Below are 20616 nucleotides of genomic sequence, written 5' to 3'. Positions count from 1 at the left end.
AACGACTTCGGCTTAGTCACATGACCACGGGCCAGCTGATCACCACGGGCAGAAGCGGACAAGATCACGACCATCGTCTCGATTTATGCGGCTAATCCTGCACAAAAACAACCGCTTCTCTCTCTCAGACCCGCAGATCACAGAGTAGGGTTAAAGCGAACGCTCCGGTGTTTATTTTAGAAAAAGGGGAGCAAACAGAAAACAGGAAACATCAACCAAGAGACGAAAAGATGTCTTCGAAAGACAGGATCGACATATTCCCCTCCAGAATGTAAGAGTCTTGTTTGCTAGCTCACTGCTAACTCGCTCCAGCTCCTCATGCAGCTGATGTGATGCTGACCTTTTGCTTTGCAGCCCCAGACACCGTGACCCGAACTAAATCTCTAGTTTGTATCTGTCAGGTTGGCGTCTGAAAGAGGAAGAGTGCTCCTTCGTCATGTGATGTTTCTATCATCATCAGAGTGTGAGCTGTCACTTCTAAAGGGTGTGAAACATGCTGACCTGTGTCCTGTAACCTGAGTATCTAACTGCTCCTGTGTTGTCTGCAAGGTCGAATGACTGTGTCAGGGGTTTTCAAGCCTCTATGTGTGTAAGAGAAGTTCAGTCCTAGAGGAGGATTGTGGTTTAGACCTGTAATACACTGATGAAGTACCACCCCCCTTTTGCAAGTATCACTGAGGTGTGATATAAAAGCTATAAATGTAAACTAGGAGCCACTGGTGTGGATTAGTCCCAGTATTTTGCTGCTTGTTAGTGGCTAGTTTGCAAAATTAAGAAAAGCATGTGAAACAATGCATGAATGTTTGGCTCTTGTGTTATAAATTAGCTTACGTTCAAATACAGAATCACAGATCAGTATGTTTTGTTTGACGCTACAGGGCTCAGACCATCATGAAGGCTCGGCTGAAAGGGGCACAGACTGGACGTAACCTCCTCAAGAAGAAATCTGATGCCCTGTCAATGCGCTTCCGTCAGATTCTTCGCAAAATTATCGAGGTCAGTCGAAAATAACTGATACACCAAGTTTCCATTTACTTAAGTGCAGTAAGTGTAACACAACAGCCGCTTCATGAAGGTGATAATGTTCAAATGCTACTGAGGCTGTTTGACAGGTTTTCATTCAACTGCTCTGTTTCAGTGATATGAGTGGTTGAACAAAACAGTAGAAGCACGTCTCAGTGTGTATTTAAACATTTCAGCAACACCACAAACTGCAGCTTCCAATAGAAACTAAACCCTGTCACCTTCCTGGGGGTAAGATTTATTGTAGGGCTGGTGTTTTAGCCTGTATTAGCTTTAGCTTGATGTATTTAATAAACTGACGACTGACTATATTTCTGTAATCAGTGAGAGTTGTTTCCCAAAGGGAGACTTTGTCTTATTGTCTCTGTCTCCGTCCTTTAGACTAAGACCAAGATGGGAGAGGTAATGAGAGAAGCTGCCTTCTCTTTGGCTGAAGCCAAATTTGCAGCTGGAGACTTCAGGTAAGAACCAGAGTAAGATGATGTGATGTGGTATGATTGTACCAAATGATCTGTAACAACAGTTGGTTATTCTGTCCACAGTACCACTGTAATACAGAATGTCAACAAAGCCCAGGTGAAAGTCAGAGCTAAGAAAGACAACGTGGCAGGTTAGCTTCAAAAATGTCACTTCTTCTTCTTCTTCCAATCACTGACAGGACGAGTTCTTATGTGTATACTGACTTTCTTTCAGGTGTTACCCTGCCAGTTTTTGAGCACTATCAAGAAGGCGGGGACAGTAAGTCAATTAGCACTATATGCTATGAATGTACATCCCATTTAGACAAAAAGATTTTTTATGACTACTGAGATAGTGAGTTCTCACTGTTACTGTGCCTGTCAGGTTATGAGCTGACTGGCCTGGCCAGAGGAGGAGAGCAGCTCTCCAGGTTGAAGAGGAACTATGCAAGAGCTGTTGAGCTGCTTGTGGAGTTGGCCTCCTTACAGGTAGAGGGTGCTCTTACAAATAAGTTATATTTATTCAGCAAAGTCTTGTTACTTCACAAGTGAAAGGTGGAAAGTACAAAGTACTTTGATAGAATTTCTAGATATTTGGACGTATTTTTATTTTATGCTACTTTGTAGTCCTTACTTTAACTTCACAGTGTGTATTTAACTTAGTATTTACTTTGCAGAATTAAATTTTATGTACATAACTTATTTTTTAAAATACCATGCCAAATTAGGGATATTTTTTTATATTTTATTATATTAATTTAATGAAAAATGAAAAACTACCAGGATTTCTCTGGATATTTATATGATTGAGAAATTCTGACAGAGTTGCCCACATTCTGTCTGCAGACATCTTTTGTCACTCTGGATGAAGCCATAAAGATCACCAACCGCCGTGTGAATGCTATTGAGCATGGTAAATTCACACTTAACATTAAATCACAGACTTATTCTCAAAAATGAAAGCCCTTATTTGTAGATCTGCTAATCTTTAACTCACTTTATAGTGATCATTCCCCGGATTGATCGCACCCTCACCTACATCATCACAGAACTGGATGAGAGAGAGCGAGAGGAGTTTTACAGGTAAACGTAGCCAAACAGCCCCAAATATTTACCTCTGATCGTTTTTCATATGAAACGTTTGTCTGATTAAGGCACGAGGTTAAGCAACGTCCATAATGACAGTTGTTTTTAAAACTTTTTTCTAGATAAGATACTTGTTTATCATATTTCCCCATTAATGATTAACTATCCCCAAAAAGTAAAGTTTTAATACTTACATTTCCTACTGTTCCAGGCTGAAGAAGATCCAAGAGAAGAAGAAGCAGCTCCGGGAAAAGACAGAGCTGGAGATTGCGGCTCGTCTGGCTAAGTTGGGTCCCATTGCAGAGCCTGCTAACATGCTGACAGAGGAGATGGATGAAGACCTGCTGTTTGAGTAACAGGCTTCTTCAGGCCACAAGTCACCAACTTCACCACTCATCCTATTTATTCTGTGCCTCTATGGCTATATCGTTGTCTTTTCATGCAAGTAATGAAAGCCGTGTTTGTGTACTTGTTTGTGATGAATTGTTCTATTGTGTCAGTGCTGGAAGGTATTGTGTGGTTCCAGATTTGTCACTGTACAGAACCAAAGTGTTGTCGCACTTGGCTGTTGCACACAAGGGAGTCAGTTCACTGTTATTAAACCTCTTAATAAGAATAGTAGTACGTTTGTACATGGTTTGCGAGTGAAATTAAAGAAGAATTCTGTGACTGATGAACGTGTCAATACTTTACTCATAACACATAGAGCCGTTGCATGCTGTAAAGCTCAAGATGGTTGTGAATTTCAAGAGAGTGTGAGTGTATGTTGTGGAGGCCTCTCCCTCTGCCGGCTTCACATCTCAGGGTTGTTGTTACCTCCTGAGGATGTTGAACCACAACCCCTAATATGACCCCCTCTGTAAAACGTGGTGTGCCAGCCAACGAAGCCCAACACTAAATCCAAATAAAGATGTTCTAAATAAGCACTGTCCTTGATTTCTTGTTAAGATCAGAGTTTGCACCAAAATGTTTGTACTGATGTAAAAGCTTTTAGGTTCTATCGGTCATTGTATACTGGAATACTACATATAGGAGTATTGGTTAGACATCAAGAGTTGAGTTAGTGTATATTTCTGTTGTGTGACCAACATTGAAAAGTTACTTTAAATGAAAAGTTTGCTATCATAACAGAATTTCCCAGATAAATCAGATATATCATTATACAGTGTTTCTGATTTTATTAACACTTCCTGAATTGTTCTTATGAAGTACCCTGAAAAGAACCAATACAGCATTTATTGGAGTTATACTGAGAGAGCTGATGTTTTGTTCAAACAGTATTGGTAAAAAAATACAATCTCAACAGTACGTTGCAGCATGACATATACTGATAGTAATGATAGATAACCTTAGATTACAAGTCTGGCATTACAGCATAGATGAGACATGAATCAACACAGAATAATACTGATGCTGGTGTAAAAGAACAACCCTCAAACTGTGCAGACTACAGCAGATTCTTCTTATATATTTCTGAATGGAGGACATTACACTGTAGCCACTTTTATACATGTGCCTCTCTTGTTCTTGGTCTTGCCTTTCTGCTGTAACAGATGGCCATTTAAAAGCTGTGACATTAACACTTCCATGTGAGTGTACTGTTCGGTATATCACACACAAAATGTAACAATAAAATATGTCTAGAAAATAGATATTTACAATTATAAATAAGTATTATGAATAGAAATATTTCTATTTGTTTGATAAATGACTTTGCATAAAACTGAGATAAACAAGACATTTCACAGAACAAAACCATCACCCACAAGGACGAACACCAAGAAGAAGAAACGTAAGAAACATAAGTCCATCCCTGCAACATGTGGTACCAGTCACCTCCTCTACACAGGAGGAAAATGTGCAAGTGAAAATCCAGTGACTGTCCATCCTTTATTTTTCAGTTTCCAGGAATATACGTTTTTGCTCTTCTGTTTACCTGGTACTGGTGCCACCCTGTGATCTCTAGCACAGCCAGGAGGTGGGCACCCACTGTGGCTCAGTGTCCAGCTTGTCTATCAGCCTGCGCAGCTCGTGGAAAGCCTGCTCTGGATCCATGTTCACGATGGTTGCATCAAAGAAGTGGCCGAAATTTCTCTCCATCTCACGAGCTTTTTCAATGATCTCCTTTAGCTCCTCTGGCTGTGCAGAGAAACAGAACATGAGACGTCAGTCTGAGAAGGTGGTTCTGTGAGGTTGAAGAATTTTTAACAAATTCTTTCCTACTCAGCCAGAGAACCAAGTCAAGCATTTTATTTTCTGATATTTTAAGTGCTTCAGTTACAATATTTACAACATGCATATCAACATGAGAGTGAAATATAATTTTGCAAAACTGTACAGAGAGTACCTTTGGTGTCTTGCTCTCTGTGGCCAGCAGGGTGCGTAGTCGTTCTTGAGAAGGAGGAGCGATGAAGATCACATACGGCTTAAGGTTGGAAGACCTCAGTACTCGCAGTGACTAACAAAAGGAAATGGAAGGAAAGATCAAAACAAAGCTCCAGCACCACTATGGCATCTTATGTAGTCAATATAAGATGTCTGCTATATCAGTAAGCAGTAATGAGCCACAATGGTTAAGTTAGAGACTAAGAAATAATATGATTTTTGTAGCTAATGTGCAACAGAAACAATGTTGAGAATTGTACAGTCACAGGTACTGGTACTAGTAATGGTACTGGTAGTGATACTGGTACAGGCTCTTACCCTGGTGTGCAGGCAGAGCAAGCAGATGCGTCCAGAGTTAACGATGTGTCGGACAGAGTCTGTGCTGGTGCCGTACAGGTTCTTCTCATATTCACCGGACTCAATGAACTTCCCTGCTGTCAGGTCTGTTTCAAAGGCGGACCGGCTTACAAAATGGTACTCACGCCCATTTCGTTCATGTATCCGTGGGTTTCTGGTCGTGTCTGGACCATGAAAAGGATAAATTTGAGTTATTGCAAAAAATCCTGGCAGACCTTTACTCTAAATTTTGCGCTTTGACTATAAAATCTGAGCATTTTCTGGAGTCATTTGACTAAAGGTGATGGATATTTAAATTATTTCACTGAATCACAAAGTAGATGTTTGGTTTGGTAAAAACTGCTATGTATTTAACGATGCCACGTCCTCATGCCTTCCCAAAATGTGGACTCACGTGGAACAGCAACAGCAAACATTTCTGGTTCAATGGACAGAAGCCTCCGACGCAACTCATCATGACCACAGTTTGTCGGGCCAATCAGAGCTACAGGGCGCTTCCGATTGGCAGGTTGGTGATAAAGGGACATTTCCTCATAGGTCAGAATGTCATCATAATCTGAAAAGACAGCACAAGACAGGTTAATGAAGCATAAACCAAATCCCTTCTGGCCCCTGGGCTGCTGTACTGCGCTCTGACTTTTAATAAAATCCAATAAACAACCACAGTCTATGTGTACGTCTGTGTATAAATGTGGTTTGTGTGTGTGAAGCACTAACCCCACAGGTCCCTCCAAACCATTTGTGCACCTGCTGGACACCTGTTGCTGCCTCCCCAGGTCAGATTAGTCCTGTCTTCAGGACTAATCTGACCTGTGACACACTGAGTCTGGACAAGCTGCTGCAGCAACAACAGAATGTGTCAACTCCAGCTAATGTGTGGGGTTAATACTAAAACTGTGCAGACACTTGGCAGCTGCCCAGCATGGAAGCATTTTGTCACAGGTGGTAAATGAGGAGTGACAGTGGAAGACGTTTTGTGTGATAAGTATGTAGTATCTCACTGGTATTTTCACACATGCAGGAGCACATTCTTAAACACACAATCCACTTCTAAATCTGTTACGCTGCTGATGAGAAAGAGGTACAATAAAAAGAAAAAAGTAGTCTTACCTGTATTTTTGCTAAAGTTTGATGTGCTCTTCTTCCTTTGTTTCTTGCTTTTCTTTGCATACCAATGCTTCACTGAAAAAATTACAAGGGAAAAGAATTTAGCTTTTAATGGTGGATTATCATTTCTCTTCATTACAGTTGTCAAGGCATTGCAAATTCAACATTTTCATATGAATGAAATTAGATGCAAAATGTTTTTTTTATGCAAAACATGTTTTTTTAAGCTTAATGTGTATTTTAACATTATCTATTCACCTTGGGGCTCCCGACTCTTGTCTGTAATAGTTTTCTTCAAGCTTTCTCTCTGTTGCTGGAAGCTCTTCCCTGAAAAAAATGGAAACAGGTCAGCTACTGAATACTATAAATTCAGTGTATTTTCTATTCAAGAGCCCATGTTTATTTAAAATGTGTTGGAACATTTTGGATGGTGTTCATCGAAATGTCTCAACTAATAATCAAATAACATGCATCAGCATAGGCACTCTACTAAGTGGCTAAAAATGGCCAAGTCCAACGTGCTGGTAGGCCTAGAATACTGTAATCTGTCAGCCTTTGACTTTCCAGACATGCTCAAGAACAGTGAAAACGATGGCCTCCTTTCCATTTCCAGTGCTTAACCTTCTTCTCTTCCAGTCACAACAGGTCTGGGTCAGAGATTAATCACAAATAAGGTGTTTTAATCTGCTTGATGTAGCAGATGGGTGGTGTTTCCTGCCAGAATGGTTCATGTACTATTAGATTAGTCTCAAGTTTCAGGCACTTTTCTAACATGTGATTGAATTAATAATTAACTTGGAAATATATTATAAGATCCGAATAGACAATTTCTAATCAACAAATTACTCATCAGTATTCAACATTTTGTTTGTACTTGCTGGTGGAAGTACTGCTTCTATAACGGTGTCCATAATAAAACAGACATGCTTCTCTTGCCCTTTATCCTCAGTGCAACCCAACCCTCAACCCACATAAGCTTTCAACTCCAATTATGTTGATCCCTTTTTCACATTTTGTGAAAATACCAAACAGGAAACATGCAAAAAAAAAAAAAAAAACAAATAATAAGATCATGTAGCAGACATGGATATTGCATGTTACTTATATATAAGAGTAAAAACTGTGATGCACAAATAATTATACATTTCACCATAACTGTATAGATTCTTCTCGATTTTTACATTGGCAGGAATAATTCATTACAGTTGCCATCTGCCAGATAGTGACCCTGGCCTAATCCCTACCTGGAATGAGTCCAGCCAGGGGCTGGTTGTCCTCATCTCCATCCCTGTAGGCCTGCCACCAGTTGGGGTCATCCTGGCTGATGACGTGGAGGATGTCTCCCTTCTGGAAGGACAGGCCCAGCTCCCGACAGGGCACAAAAGGGTCATCAGAGGGGTCGTAGTCAAAGTAAGCCCGTACATGCATCTGAGAATGGGGTTAACAATGTCAGGACTGCTGTTGCATTTATGCAGGCAGGCACAATCACACATGTATGCTCAAATCATAAGAGACTTACTACAGTGTGTCTGTGTGGGGCAGGTTTAATCTGAGAGCTCGGGATAAGGAGGAACGTCAGAGTGCCGTGCATTTGTTGCTGATGGAAAAGATGAGATGCAAAGAATTAACCATGTCAGAACATTAGTTTCTATAAAATAATATTTTTCTGCACTAATGACCCAGGTGCTAGAACTTTTAGCAATGTTTTATTGATATGCAGCTGGAAGTATATTACAGTTTCTGAAACAGCAGCTCAGATACTTATTTTTTGGCTTTGGGACAGGAAAAAGAAGTTACTTTATTCTAGAAATAACTACATTCATCAGTAACTACAGCTAAATCTGCTTGTTAGTCTAATTTTGCATGAACCTAGAAGTGGCTGCATTAGAGATGGAGCCAAATGGAAGAACAGGTGGCCCAAGTAAGACCACCATTTATTTAAATGCCTTCATGGTAATAAATGTAAATGATTTACATTTCAATTTTAGGCACCTATAGATACACTTCAAGTACTGCTCTGAAAGTCAAATAAATTTGTAACAGTTTTAACTTAGCATGAATTACTCCTTGATAAAAAAATCAAAACAGCTCTAGAAGTTTCTAGGCACAACCCGAATAAACCTGGTCTTTACCAATAAGTCATGGACTTCATTAATGTGTTTTCCACGTATAGAAATCCCGTTTATTTCCAGGATCTCATCTCCCTCACTGAGGAGGCCGCTCCGTTCTGCTGCTCCGCCTTTCACCACACGACTCACCACCACACTGTCCACGTCATTACGCACAGTTGCACCCTGATGGCCACACACGCAAAGAGTTCAGTTACAATAAATGAGATGAAATGAGCTTACATCACAAGCAACACACCAAGAATTGAAATGAAAATGCAACATTCTCTAAAGTGACACTGAAATGTATAAGAGTCGAAAAGCAAAATGTGACACAACAGGTAGAATACATATGGACATAATACATAAATATGTCACACAGTGCGAACACAACCTGGTTGTCTGGAAATAACATGACAGGCATTTTACTGTCCTGATGGTTTGTGGGGACACTGACACTGACACACCCCAGTGATAAATGTGAGAGCTTTAGCAGGGTGAAAGCTGGAACATGGTGAAAGCTGAGAGTAAGGGTCTCTTGTCTGGACTTCACACATTCACACCCAATAGCAGTGAAGAGATGCTGAAGAGCCACATACATCAACAATGTATGATGACTTGATTTATCCTTGCACTTTTTTTGTTGTATTTAAATAATTAAATGTGAATATGTGAGATTCTTCAGTTTTGGTTTTATTGTAATTATACCCATCAACTGTCACATCAGCTTCCTTGTTTCTCACACTTTGCATCTGTAATACTGAATCACATTCACAAGTTGACTATAAAGCATGAAGCAGCTTAACTGACAGACTGTGAGAAAATGTAGAAAGACATGAAAACAGCTGTTAGCGGATGAAAAAGACTAATAGATAGTGTCGTACCAGTGGAGTGTCACGGGCCTTCTCTAGCCGCACCAGTTTAACCGTCTCTCCAAGGTACTGAGTCACATTTTCCTCTGCCATTTCCTGTCCTGCCACACTGTCATGGACCTGCATCAGTGCCTGCCACAAAAAACAGACACACAGAAACAAACAACATATACATATAGAAATTTTACAGACACAGACGCAGACATAGACGCAGACGCAGACGCAGACAGTAGACAGTAGACAGAAACAGAAAAATAATGGAGGAGGCAGCATGAGGAAAAGAGTGAATGGATGGGAATGTCCTTAACGGTTGTAATTGGCTTAGAAACAAAATTATCATAAATCCTGTACAGTTAAAGTTAGTTCCTTGTTTTGTGGTTGTTTGTATTAAACAATGTGATATCAAGCAAGTCTCCAAACCCCTTCCCTTAGACATGCACCTGCTACCAGAAGCCTACCTACTCCTTTTTTAACAGGACCAGTCAGCAAACTCACCTCTAAGCCAGAAATTATACAGAGACTGTTCCTTCACTTCATTTAATGTGACAAGTGCTCTGTACCCCACAATTAATAACTGTCAGACCAAATTAGTTTCTCTATCCTGCAGCAGAGGGGGCCTGAGAGAGCACAGGCTGGGTTAAGCTCTGCCGTACACACAATCTGTCTTAATCTCTCTTTGCATTTAGGAGTCAAGATCCACCAGCATCAGTCATCAAACACCTTTAGCTTTCCTGCTCACGAGGAAAATGTGCTCTGGAAAACAATGAAAGGGAGACTGGTGGACTTAAGGGAGGACCTATTCATCTCACACACACACCTGTCTCACTCAGTTTTGGGAACAAGGTTGTTTACCTGTACAGACCACAGGGTGACTCATGCTCCCTTCAGAAAAACGTTTATACTGCTTTCTGTGCTACAAGGCAGAACCACATCAAATCACACTGGCTCTGCTGGCGACATGGTTCTGACTCAGTGGACTGGTTAAAACCCCAGTGGGAGAACTGGGAGTTCACATGGTTACACGGGTCAAACATCAGACCGCTGGCACTTGTTTGTCAGGACCCTCAACCATAAAGAGCAGAGCAGTCATCCACCTGGGGTCTTTTCTCACCTTACTGCCTCACTAATGGAGAATGACAACCTGATAATGTGACTTCATTTCTTTCTATAAAAGAATTACTGAGGCTTAAACTGACAAATGTGGAACTCAGGCAGCTGGAGCCACTTCAAAGCAATACAATTTGAGTATCTGTTTGGTTCTATTCATGCTATATACAAATAACTAAACAGACATCTCACTAAAGAAATGAACTGATCACAAAAATAAAATGTGTAAGGCCTTAGTCATAGTGGGTACTGACATAGCTGTGGTAGTGGCCTGTCTGACCCTGAGATGTTCCTGCAAAGATGGAGCATTCAGCGCATCTTAGTTATCCAACAGCAGCCTTGACCCTGTGAGGTTCATTACTAAAGTAGGTTAAAGCCACACTGAACTGCCTTCAACATAAACTAGGGATACCCCAAAATGTGACATAAAAACAGACAAGTTCTGACCCAACACCACTATGACAGTGATCTTGCCATCAAGTGAAGATTAGTATCTTCAGGACAGACATTTCACATTTTGAAGATAATTAATTACATACACATTATATCTTTAATAAAGTGAAATCCCTGCTGTAAAACATCTGCTCAGTCTTATCCAGATGCTCTGTCATTCAGATAGGCTAAAAAACTCCACTATTGAAATATTATTACTATTGTATCATGATGATGGAGCAATCAGTCATTTGTAATGTTTTTTTAATCAAGCCCTGTACATATGATCACTGAACTATGAAGTTTTTTTTTCATAGCTTTCATAGTTTAGGAAGTATTTAATACTTAACCTTGAACTCTAACCTGTAAATAGAGGTGCAAGAGAAACCAAAACCCTACTGAGATCAGCACAGCATAACATTAATTATGAGTATACGTTTCTGCAGGCTGGTTGAGCCTCACTGGTGTTATCTTACAATGGCAGGCTGATAACTGACCTGAAGATGAGGATTTGTGAGCAGAGCCTTGAGCTCCAAACCTTCCTTCTGCTGGTTGGATTGAAGAATCTTCTGTACCTGAACAGAAACACAGACATATAACATTAAGTTAAGTATAAATTTAGAATTAGTTTAAACCATCTTAAATTGTTCAATGGGATATTTTTTTAAATATAATGAAAACTACTATGAAGATTTCCTTGTGCAAACCTCAGGGCCAGCTGTCAGATTTTTTTAGACATCTTAGCTCCATTTGTACAGGAGACCACCCAAACACAAACACTAAATTTCCATGAGGTGCTTATGTACTGACCATTGGTGCAGAAAAAAAATGTATGAATGTAACGTTACCTGTTTTGCTTCTTTGGTCTGGGAGCCTTTTTTCATTACACTGTATGTAGCACTTCACTAGTTTTTAGTAAGTTTTTACCACTAAATGCATGAGAATCTGTATGAAGTCTGAACTGTAAAGTGAAACAACCTATGCCTACATGTACACAAAAATCATGTCTTGTAATTTTCCAATGAGCCAATAACATGGTAAAGAGATAAATTCCTCAGAGACTTCCAAGAAAAAACACGAGAAATGTATACAGACATCATGTACATATGTCTTTGCACACACATATAACATACAGCACACTCAGATAGTAACTCACAGGAGGGAAGAGGAGGAAGGAAAGTGCTCCATGCTCCCTTTACTGTGAAGCAACTTCATAAGTGCTGGCTATTAGTCTTGTAAAAATACAAAACTAAGACACAATTCACAACCAGACTAAGTTTCACTTTCTTTATGTTTACATATTATTGTTATAGTGAACCAAATTTAACAAGTATATATTCACAAAAATGTGAACTACTGCACATTAAACTTCTCTTCATGGCATTTCAGACTTGCCACTCTGCTTCATTTTTATTGCTTTCTTTCTTCTCTGTTCTGTCTCTTACATTGATCTATTTTAATCATTTGGTTCTTGTGTTGTCATTTAGTGGAAGGATGCTATAGTTTGTGGATTGGACTGTTTACTAAATCATGACAGTAGACATTTTGATGTCCCGGTACTCTGTCTTTCTGCTTCTTCCTCTTCATCTCCTGCTTACAGCTTAGTTCATCCATTCCACTAATCGAAGCTCTCACTAACAAGGTGACGCACTTTCCCCTCCCCCTGGGTGTGCTGCCCACACTGCTGTAAGCTGCTGGAGTTTCTTTTTCTGGCCTCCTTACTGTGGAGCATTGCAGCCAGTACTGCGGGCTGCTGGGAGATTAGTTTACCCTATGGCCAATCTGAGTGCCACACAGCATAGCCACATAGTTCAGACATGCTGTAGCTCAACTGTTATGTGTTGTTAAACGCTTCGGGGGTTGTAAATGGTGGATGAGTGCACACTGATTCACTGTACGCATGAAGATAACGTGTGTATGTGTGTGTGAGGCAAAACAGATCATCTCACCTTGCCACAATGTGTTCAAACCATTGCTGTCGAGGCTGGAATAAAAATTCTGTAGCAGTGCTGCTTGGTGCCCTTTGAATGAACCCTACTCAGCTCACAGTACCTGGTCTCATCAAAACATAGATGACTGCGATACATCTAGCCATCAGCTAAAAATCACCAGTTTGATTGTGCTAAAAAGCCTGTATTACATTATTTTGTTACATCTATCAAAAGATGACACTAATCTTAATGATTCAGTTATTATGGGTGTAGCCTGTCATAGAGCTGGTTCACAGAAAGCCTCAATATCGTAATTTCTGTCTTTTTACAGGGACTGGGCTCTGTGACAGACTGTATTTGAGCTCTCAATGTGCAAAGGCTCAGCACCACAGAGGCATAAGTCAATTACTGTCACTTTGCTTTGGTAGACACCAACTGGCTTGTGTCTTGTCATCCAGGAATGAAGGTGTAGTAGATTCTCACCTATTATAAACCTAAATACTAAAAATCTTTCTTGCTCTTTGCCACACTGCACTGAAAGTCAGGAGACACAGCTGGCAACTTTTTATTCAAAGATAAAACAGCAAGTGGTGGGTGGGGAGATCAAATAAAAAAAACATGAATTATATATTTGCAAAGTAGTGGAATACCACACCCCATAATTACATTTGTTTAAGCTCTCCTCCTTTGCCTTTCTTGCTCTCTGCAAATGTAGAATCTCCTTTTCTAAGTATGTTCTTTTCACCGTGATTCTGCAATGTTCAATTTTTAGATTTTTTTTTTTTTTTTTCACAGCTATGCATGTCCTGGATCCTACAAAATCCTCATTTTTGTTTTCCACCAGGCAATTTATATTTCATCACTGTCTTTTGGGCAGTTTTGTTGAATTAATCATCACCTCAAGCCAAGGTTTTTTATTCTTGATTGGGTTTGTTCAATAACTTTACTCATAGAGGTGCTTGCCTCTAAATATTAAGCTTAACAGTGTCCAAATGACAAACTGGCGCGTTCAATTTAAGCGGTTTAATGTACAAACTGTCTCCTCTGTTAGTCTCATGAGGTACAAAAATGGTTTTGTGGTATGGTTAAACATGTCTAAAAAATTAAAGTGAGGTATTCATTTTCCTGGATCAGAGTCTGCCAATCTCCCTGATTCACTTTCTCCTGGAGCTCTGGACCCAAAAAACACTCACATTTAAAAACCCTAAGACCCTGCAGACCCAGCAACTACGGATAGTACAGATACAATAATACTAGCAAGGTTAGCACCAAGCTCACAAAATCTTACTGCAGCAAAGTCAAAGTGCTACACATTATTGTTGTTTTCATCTTCTAGAAGTTGCTTCTACCTGACCATTATTCGTACCTCCCGGCAAAGGTCCTGTGCTTGTGCTGTGAGGGGTGAGGTGGGACTGACTCTACTCATCTGCTGGGACACAGCGGTGTAGATGGAGTAGGCATTCCTGAAGTCCTGCTTGGCAAGGAGCTGCATTATAAGCTCCACATCCTGTTGACTCTGTGAATCCGTCAAGCATTGCTGCACCCACTTCATTGCCTGCAGCAACTCCTCCACTTCTGACAAAGAGACACAGACGGTGAGAGACATAGTACAGATACAATGCTGAGGAACACAGGAACAAAAAATTGGAAGACAACTTTTAAGACATGAATGCTTATTGTTCATCTTCCGGGATTCATTTTCTCACAGCATAGCTGCTTAACACAATTCTGCTCAGTAGAAAAGTCGCACCTGTATATTTTACACATAAATATTTACTTCAACAAACAGATTTTCATTATTTATTAAATATAATTATATAAGGTCTAAATATGTAAATTATACAGGGAGTTGATTTTGGCTCTTGAGTCACATAGACATTACCCAACTATTATCTTATGTAGGTACCAATCTTGCTGCTAGGCCACAAATCCCATGGAAATACTGTCTTTCAGCTAAATAGAACTGTTGAATTTCAGTGTAATACAATTATCTATGTACACATTTATGTCTGATGGGTGACCTGGAGGGTGGTGCAAATAAATAAACAGTGGATTCTTTAAGAGTCATGACAAAGAATAGATTCCCAGCATGAGGCCTTTGACTTTTTTGTTTTTACTCTCAATAAATTGATGTAACAAATCACACTGTGAGGCTCAGCACTACTGGACTAGAATTGTGCTCCTGTTCCACCCAATGCCTAGGAGTTCATTTTTATTCAAGTCAGACTTTCATCTTAGTTCAACAGTTGCTGCAATTGTTTACACTGGAGATTTATCATGATGGATAACTTTTAATTAGAAAATGTATTTTCTATATTCAGGGCGGCAGGGTGGAGCAGTGGTTAGCGCTGTCGCATCACAGAATGAATGTTCCCTGGTGCCGTTCTGTATGCGGTTTGTGTGTTTTTCCAATGACTGTGTGGGTTTTCACACAGTCCTGCCTGTCATTTATTTCCAGCTTCTCCCATGGTCAAAACTTATGCAGGTTGGGTTGATTGCTAAATCTAAAATTCCCTTAGATGTGAATGTGGGTGTGTATGTTCGTCCGTGTGTCAGCCCCATGACAGGATGTCAATATGGTAGCAAAGGGGCATCATGTCCTTTCTGTACATAACACTATCATATAGACATGTTTTGCAGTAAAATTATTGTATTTGTTATCTGGAGCAATAGCAAATACGTTGAAGGAGTTATTCCAGGTTCTGTGTCAGTTTTTCACACTAATATTGAAGTCCTGTTTGTCTGAATGTATAATATCTGAATACATTAAATCATTGCAATCAAGTCAAGTTAACTAATAACATCTGAAATTTGCTACTCTACATTGTGGACACATGCTAAAAAACCCTGCAAAACAGTGTTTACTTGAAAAGTAAAAATTCAATAAAATTCTCTAGACAAAATAATGAAAACAATAGGCAGTGGAAATGGTACAGCTTCTAGTACACATTTCTCTCCTCAACTATCACCTTCTGCTCTGACCTGCCCATAGTCATTGTTTAGTCTGCTTTTGTTTTCACTGAATTTTTGTAAAACCTCCCAACTCCCCGCTCTTTAATACAAACTGCATTGTTCCTCTCTTTTGTAACCTCGCTTCTTCCTTCCATCCTGCTTGACCCCTGTAAAGGCCTTCCAACCCTTCCAACCCCCTCCTCCCAACTAACCAGTCACATGATCCTGGGAGCTGGTGTCTTTGGTGGTATTTTCTTTCCCCTCAAATGTGGGATTGTCAATCCCCAGTTTGGGATTCTGTGATAACTTCTTGAGCCTCAGTGAAGCATTAGGGTCGATGTCATGCTTGCCCCTACTGTCCTCCTCTCTCTTCTTCCTCAGCTCCTCCTGGTAGTGCTGGATCCTCTCCATGTGGGCAACGCAGTGTGGAGATTTGACAAGGCTACTCTGTTCTCCTGGACAGTCCACAGCCCTCTCATTGTGGCTCTTGGCATGAACAGAGGCCTCATGCACATATCCATTCATATGGGAAGTGATCATCTCTCCTGCAGCAGCAGCATACAGCTTCAAATTGCCCCACTGTTTACTGTGATCTGCTTGAGTGATAGGTGCTGAGACTTCTCAAAACAGGGGCCATTGCATTACAGGGACAGGTGTCTTCCTTTGTTCTCTTTATGTTATGTCATCCTGAAATACAAAAGAGTTAAAATGTTATTTTCAATTGACTTTACATGCCAAACAAAACATTTTACCCTTTTATATATATTTCAAAAAGAACATTGCAAAAATTAGGAAGTCGAAAAAATAAAATGAGCAGTCAATAAATCCATGTATTTCAGAAAGTCAGTCAGGCTGAAAAGCTGTCTTATATTTATTATATTTATTTACATTATCATTTTTCCTCCTTGTAGGTGGCTGTCTATTAACCAGCACTTCCTCCTTCCTCCTCTCATCTATCACACCACTAATCTAACTCTCTGGCCTCAGTCACCTGAAATCCCTTCAGTTCATCCTGAGCCATTTGCTTGGGTACACCTGTCCCCAAATGTCCCGCCCTTATGAGCAAGCTTAATTAAAATATCCACCTGTAGCGTGTGCACCGATGGCCACATAAACTTACTGTATTGGAATGTGACACATGACACATCCACTACTACCACTAGATCTGGATTATAATCTATTTTAAGGATGCCACATGCATTACCTGGTTTAGCAAATTTGGTAGTATGAGCAATGTTCACTTTAGTTTCCATTGGTTCAGCTTGTGAAAAAAAAAAACCCCATCAATCTATATTCTATAAAATTTCACAAAAACAGTCTCTCTGAGTGAAGAGTGAAAGTGTTCCCCGCAGGCCAAAAAGTAGGATATATATCTAGAAAACTACAAGCACTTCTACATACATACATATTGACATTAGCATGTATTTAAATACCATTCAGTAGCTTAAGTAACACTCTCTTTCTCGAAGCTGCTAACATTAAATAACATTAGAGCCTTGATATATATGTACTTCCTGGAACTAAAATTGGGAAAAATATTGTAATTTACATGTAAATTACATTTATTATTACTATTTACCAGTTAGAGACCCTTTTGTATACTTATAATAACAATGATAAACACAGCTTTGCCACTAAAAGCCATCTTTGAGGCTCATGTCACATGTCCATATTACGTATGACCACATGACAGCCATCCCCCTCTTTTACCTACTTCCCACAGCTAATTACGTCTGGCAGGTCAATCCCCGCAGCTCTTGGTCCAACCTTCCAAACCCCTCCTGTGCAGAAGCATTTAGCTCCGTTCAGACTGCCGACGTACGACTGATAAAGAGTAGAGCCTGCCAGCCGGCCATCTGTTCCTGTGGGCTTAACTAACCCTGGGGATCTCTAACTCTAACTATACTCTAACTCAGTGGCCACACTGGCACTGGGATGATACTGGGAAGGGACAGAGCATAGGTAAAAGAATTATAATAAAGTCCACAACCCCACCCATACATAAACAAACAAGACTATATGAAGGTTTGGTGTCCCTTAGATAGGTGGAACAAGTTTAGGGATACTGGAAGATTACAGAAACAGTGAGGTATTTCTGTAAAACGAAATACGAGCTAATTATGACATGTGATGTTAAATTAGACAGTAACAAGCTCATATCAGCAAACCATTTAAAAATATAAGAGGATTAGGCAGGATGAGATACCCCAGGAACAAAGGTACAAACTATGGAAAAGGGTCTCAATACAGTTCAATATAAAAGTGGGTCCAGCAGAAATAATCTTTGTATAATGTATGTTGAAAACTAATCTAGCTGAAGAGTGGCTTACAGCTCTGGTCAAGGTCTACATAAAGCTGTAGTCACAGTCAATCGATTACATAAAATATTCTGCAGTAGTAGTTTGCTACATACATGCCCAAGACCAGCTACTCTGTCTGAATGACAGCTGCATTAGGTATTTGGGGCATACTTTATAACCATAATATAAAGTTATTACCAAATCAATCCCACTCCATCTTTGCCATGCCCCTCAAAGCAGTAGCCACCTAGTTTTCAGACTACTTTGATCACAAGTAAACATGTAACATGCTTCTGGCGGTGTCATTGACAGTATAAAACTAGTTGTTTCCTATGTTAACGAGCTACGTTCCTGTATTTTACTCAAGTCATTTTGATATGAGCACCATTATATGGACTATTAGTGATCTATAGCTGTTCGCCAAACTCAATTTTAATTTTATTAACTAACCAAATAACGGACCAACTGAGTTTTGGTGGATTTACCCTCCAACATCCGATCTCTGACTGAAATGAACTACTTACACACAAATAGGGGTGAAAACAAAATACTCTCATCCATTAGGTATTGCTTACTGAGTGAGTTAACGTTAGGCTTTAGGTACCGTTAAAGTTAGACGTGTCTTTTTTGTGTAACTTTATAGCCCACATTCATACACTGCTTTTAGCAGTTTAGAAGAAAAGTGTTTATGGTTTTAAGCTGTAAAACTTGTAGCAACATAACGATATCAAGACGCTTCGTCGGCGGGCAGCGCTAACTGTGACGGTAGCTTAACGGTCGCTATCCCGTGACAAACTGTTCGTACTCACCGCTTTAAAGTTGTGTATACTTTGGGAAGAAGCGCTTATTCTTCTCTTCTCCAACTCTCTGGAAATGTGGGGACGTTGACGGAGAAAACACAAAGTCTCTGTCGGTCTTCACGGGACCGCGTCCAGCCGCTGCTGCGGTGAGTTTTCTCCGGGCTCAGCACCGGGACCGCAGGTATAAACACAACACCGCACGAGCCGCTGCCGTCTTCAGCTTACGTCACCGCGACGGCCATGTTGGACATCCAACGTCACGACTCGTATACAGGCCTATAGATTTATAAACATAAAGTATGAATAAAATACTAAATTATTATTACTTTTGTTGTATTGGTGTTTTCTCAAAAGAGCATAAGACGAATTTATTTGTCCCTTGTGGGACCAATAAAATTTGAAGTGAATGAAAGTGAAATAGCCAATACATTGTTGACAAGCTATACATTTTTCTTTTTATTTACATTTCCGGAGAAACATATTATCTCCTACCCAACAGTGTTTGAAATGTGACACCCAATTTTGATTTTATCATTTCATTTTTGTCAGTTTTTTGGGCTAATTTTAGCAAAATAAATAAATAAATAATAAAATAATGTATTTTTAAAAAATTTGTTTAGTTCTCATTAGTAATATTTGAGTCTATTTTTCCTGTATTTTTAATAAAAATACACGTCTGAAACAGTCGCCATCTTTGTTGTGGGCAGTTACCATAGTTACTTTAGGGGCAGTCAGAAAATCTGCAGCTGATTCATTCAAATTTCGACTAAAATTTTGTCCAAGGTGTTTATTGGGAGATTGTGTTTGTTGGATGACACTGATACAGGCGTAATTCTTCTCTAGAGGAAGATTTAGATGTTGATGCTGACATGGAAAATATTAATTTATTTTGAAATTGAAATCTTTATTGTAGCGCCATGAAACTGTTTAGCTAATTAAGTTTACTTAGCACGATAACTGATACTCACACAGCTAGCTAATTAATAGATAGCGTATAATTTACAGCATGTTACTGATAACGCTTACTTCTATAAGAACATACAAAGCATTTTAATTAATCTTAGAATCAACAGTCTGCTTAAAAGAATGACTAACTAACTTGTTGTAATAAACCAAATTCAGCACGTTTGTACCAGTGACATATTGTAAGGTATTGTAGGGTCTTGTAAAATGTTATTTGTTTTTACCATTTCTGTGATTCAATCGGTCAAAGGCAGCACACAGTCTTGTGGTTACTGGTATTGAACTGGCCAAGCTGACCCAGACGCATTAAGCCTCGATGCAGCATCATCTGTGCAGATATCTGACTGTGACTCTTCCTGGTGTTTTGAGTCGTCTCCTTGGCAACACTGCAGCACTTCAGCGCCCCCCTTTGGTCAGACATGCAATTACCATAATCCAACTTGTCGCTAATAGATATTATAGGACTCATGCAGAGAGGATATGACCTCAGTGGGGGTCTTGGTCTGCATAGCCCTGAGGGTATTCTTGCCATGGACCATACCAGTCTTCCAAAGCAAAACCTCAATGTGCCCTGATCATATTGCATAATAACACTCTAATTGCTGTAAACATACTGCACTTAAGGCTATGAGGAATTTGTGGTTATTTTCTAAAAGCATCTTTACAATGAGCTCCTTAGATTCCACACCTTTTATACACATTCACATCGATGAATTTAACTAAGTTCTTGTCACA

At 39.7% G+C, this 20616-nt stretch overlaps 2 protein-coding genes across 6 annotated transcripts; one reads left to right on the top strand and one right to left on the bottom strand.

Annotated features, from left to right (window-relative positions):
• Window positions 1-18: 18 nt before the first annotated feature.
• On the top strand, window positions 19-3490 carry atp6v1d (ATPase H+ transporting V1 subunit D). Its single transcript, XM_026319430.2, has 9 exons — window positions 19-271; window positions 879-996; window positions 1405-1484; window positions 1566-1633; window positions 1717-1761; window positions 1867-1970; window positions 2328-2394; window positions 2486-2564; window positions 2779-3490. Exons 1-9 carry the CDS (start codon window positions 231-233, stop codon window positions 2921-2923), a joined length of 747 nt encoding a protein of 248 aa, XP_026175215.1. The 5' UTR covers window positions 19-230; the 3' UTR covers window positions 2924-3490.
• Window positions 3491-3720: 230 nt separating this feature from the next.
• On the bottom strand, window positions 3721-20249 carry pals1b (protein associated with LIN7 1, MAGUK p55 family member b). Of its 5 annotated transcripts, none has more exons than XM_026319201.1 (14): window positions 20106-20249; window positions 16031-16505; window positions 14233-14441; window positions 11433-11510; window positions 9409-9528; window positions 8549-8710; window positions 7936-8013; window positions 7661-7844; window positions 6675-6743; window positions 6420-6491; window positions 5704-5865; window positions 5271-5473; window positions 4915-5025; window positions 3721-4706 (listed from the first exon to the last, which is right to left on the bottom strand). In XM_026319201.1, the coding sequence occupies exons 2-14, from the start codon at window positions 16356-16358 to the stop codon at window positions 4530-4532; spliced, it is 1953 nt and encodes a 650-aa protein (XP_026174986.1). In that variant the 5' UTR covers window positions 16359-16505; window positions 20106-20249; the 3' UTR covers window positions 3721-4529. The 5 variants fall into 5 exon arrangements, with proteins under 5 accessions (XP_026174986.1, XP_026174985.1, XP_026174988.1 ...); XM_026319200.1 differs by lacking the exon at window positions 20106-20249 and adding an exon at window positions 18928-19148; XM_026319203.1 differs by lacking the exon at window positions 20106-20249 and adding an exon at window positions 18928-19148 and having other exon boundaries at window positions 9409-9516.
• Window positions 20250-20616: the final 367 nt, after the last annotated feature.

This window comes from Mastacembelus armatus, chromosome 24 (assembly GCF_900324485.2).
Source record: "Mastacembelus armatus chromosome 24, fMasArm1.2, whole genome shotgun sequence".
In the NCBI taxonomy this organism is placed as follows: Eukaryota; Metazoa; Chordata; class Actinopteri; order Synbranchiformes; family Mastacembelidae; genus Mastacembelus; species Mastacembelus armatus.
Note: the sequence above shows the minus strand (reverse complement) of the source record. Positions and strands in the feature narration are given on the sequence as shown.

Excerpts from the sequence above, each read along its gene's own strand:
- atp6v1d (XM_026319430.2), top strand. The coding sequence starts at position 231 with ATGTCTTCGAAAGACAGGATCGACATATTCCCCTCCAGAAT. Across the intron at positions 1,634-1,716 it reads TAAGAAAGACAACGTGGCAG|GTGTTACCCTGCCAGTTTTT; the intron begins GTTAGCTTCAAA and ends ACTTTCTTTCAG. Across the intron at positions 1,762-1,866 it reads CTATCAAGAAGGCGGGGACA|GTTATGAGCTGACTGGCCTG; the intron begins GTAAGTCAATTA and ends TGTGCCTGTCAG.
- pals1b (XM_026319201.1), bottom strand. The coding sequence starts at position 16,358 with ATGATCACTTCCCATATGAATGGATATGTGCATGAGGCCTCTGTTCAT. Across the intron at positions 9,529-11,432 it reads TCACAAATCCTCATCTTCAG|GCACTGATGCAGGTCCATGA; the intron begins GTCAGTTATCAG and ends TTTTTGTGGCAG. Across the intron at positions 5,474-5,703 it reads GTTTGCTGTTGCTGTTCCAC|ACACGACCAGAAACCCACGG; the intron begins GTGAGTCCACAT and ends TTCATGGTCCAG.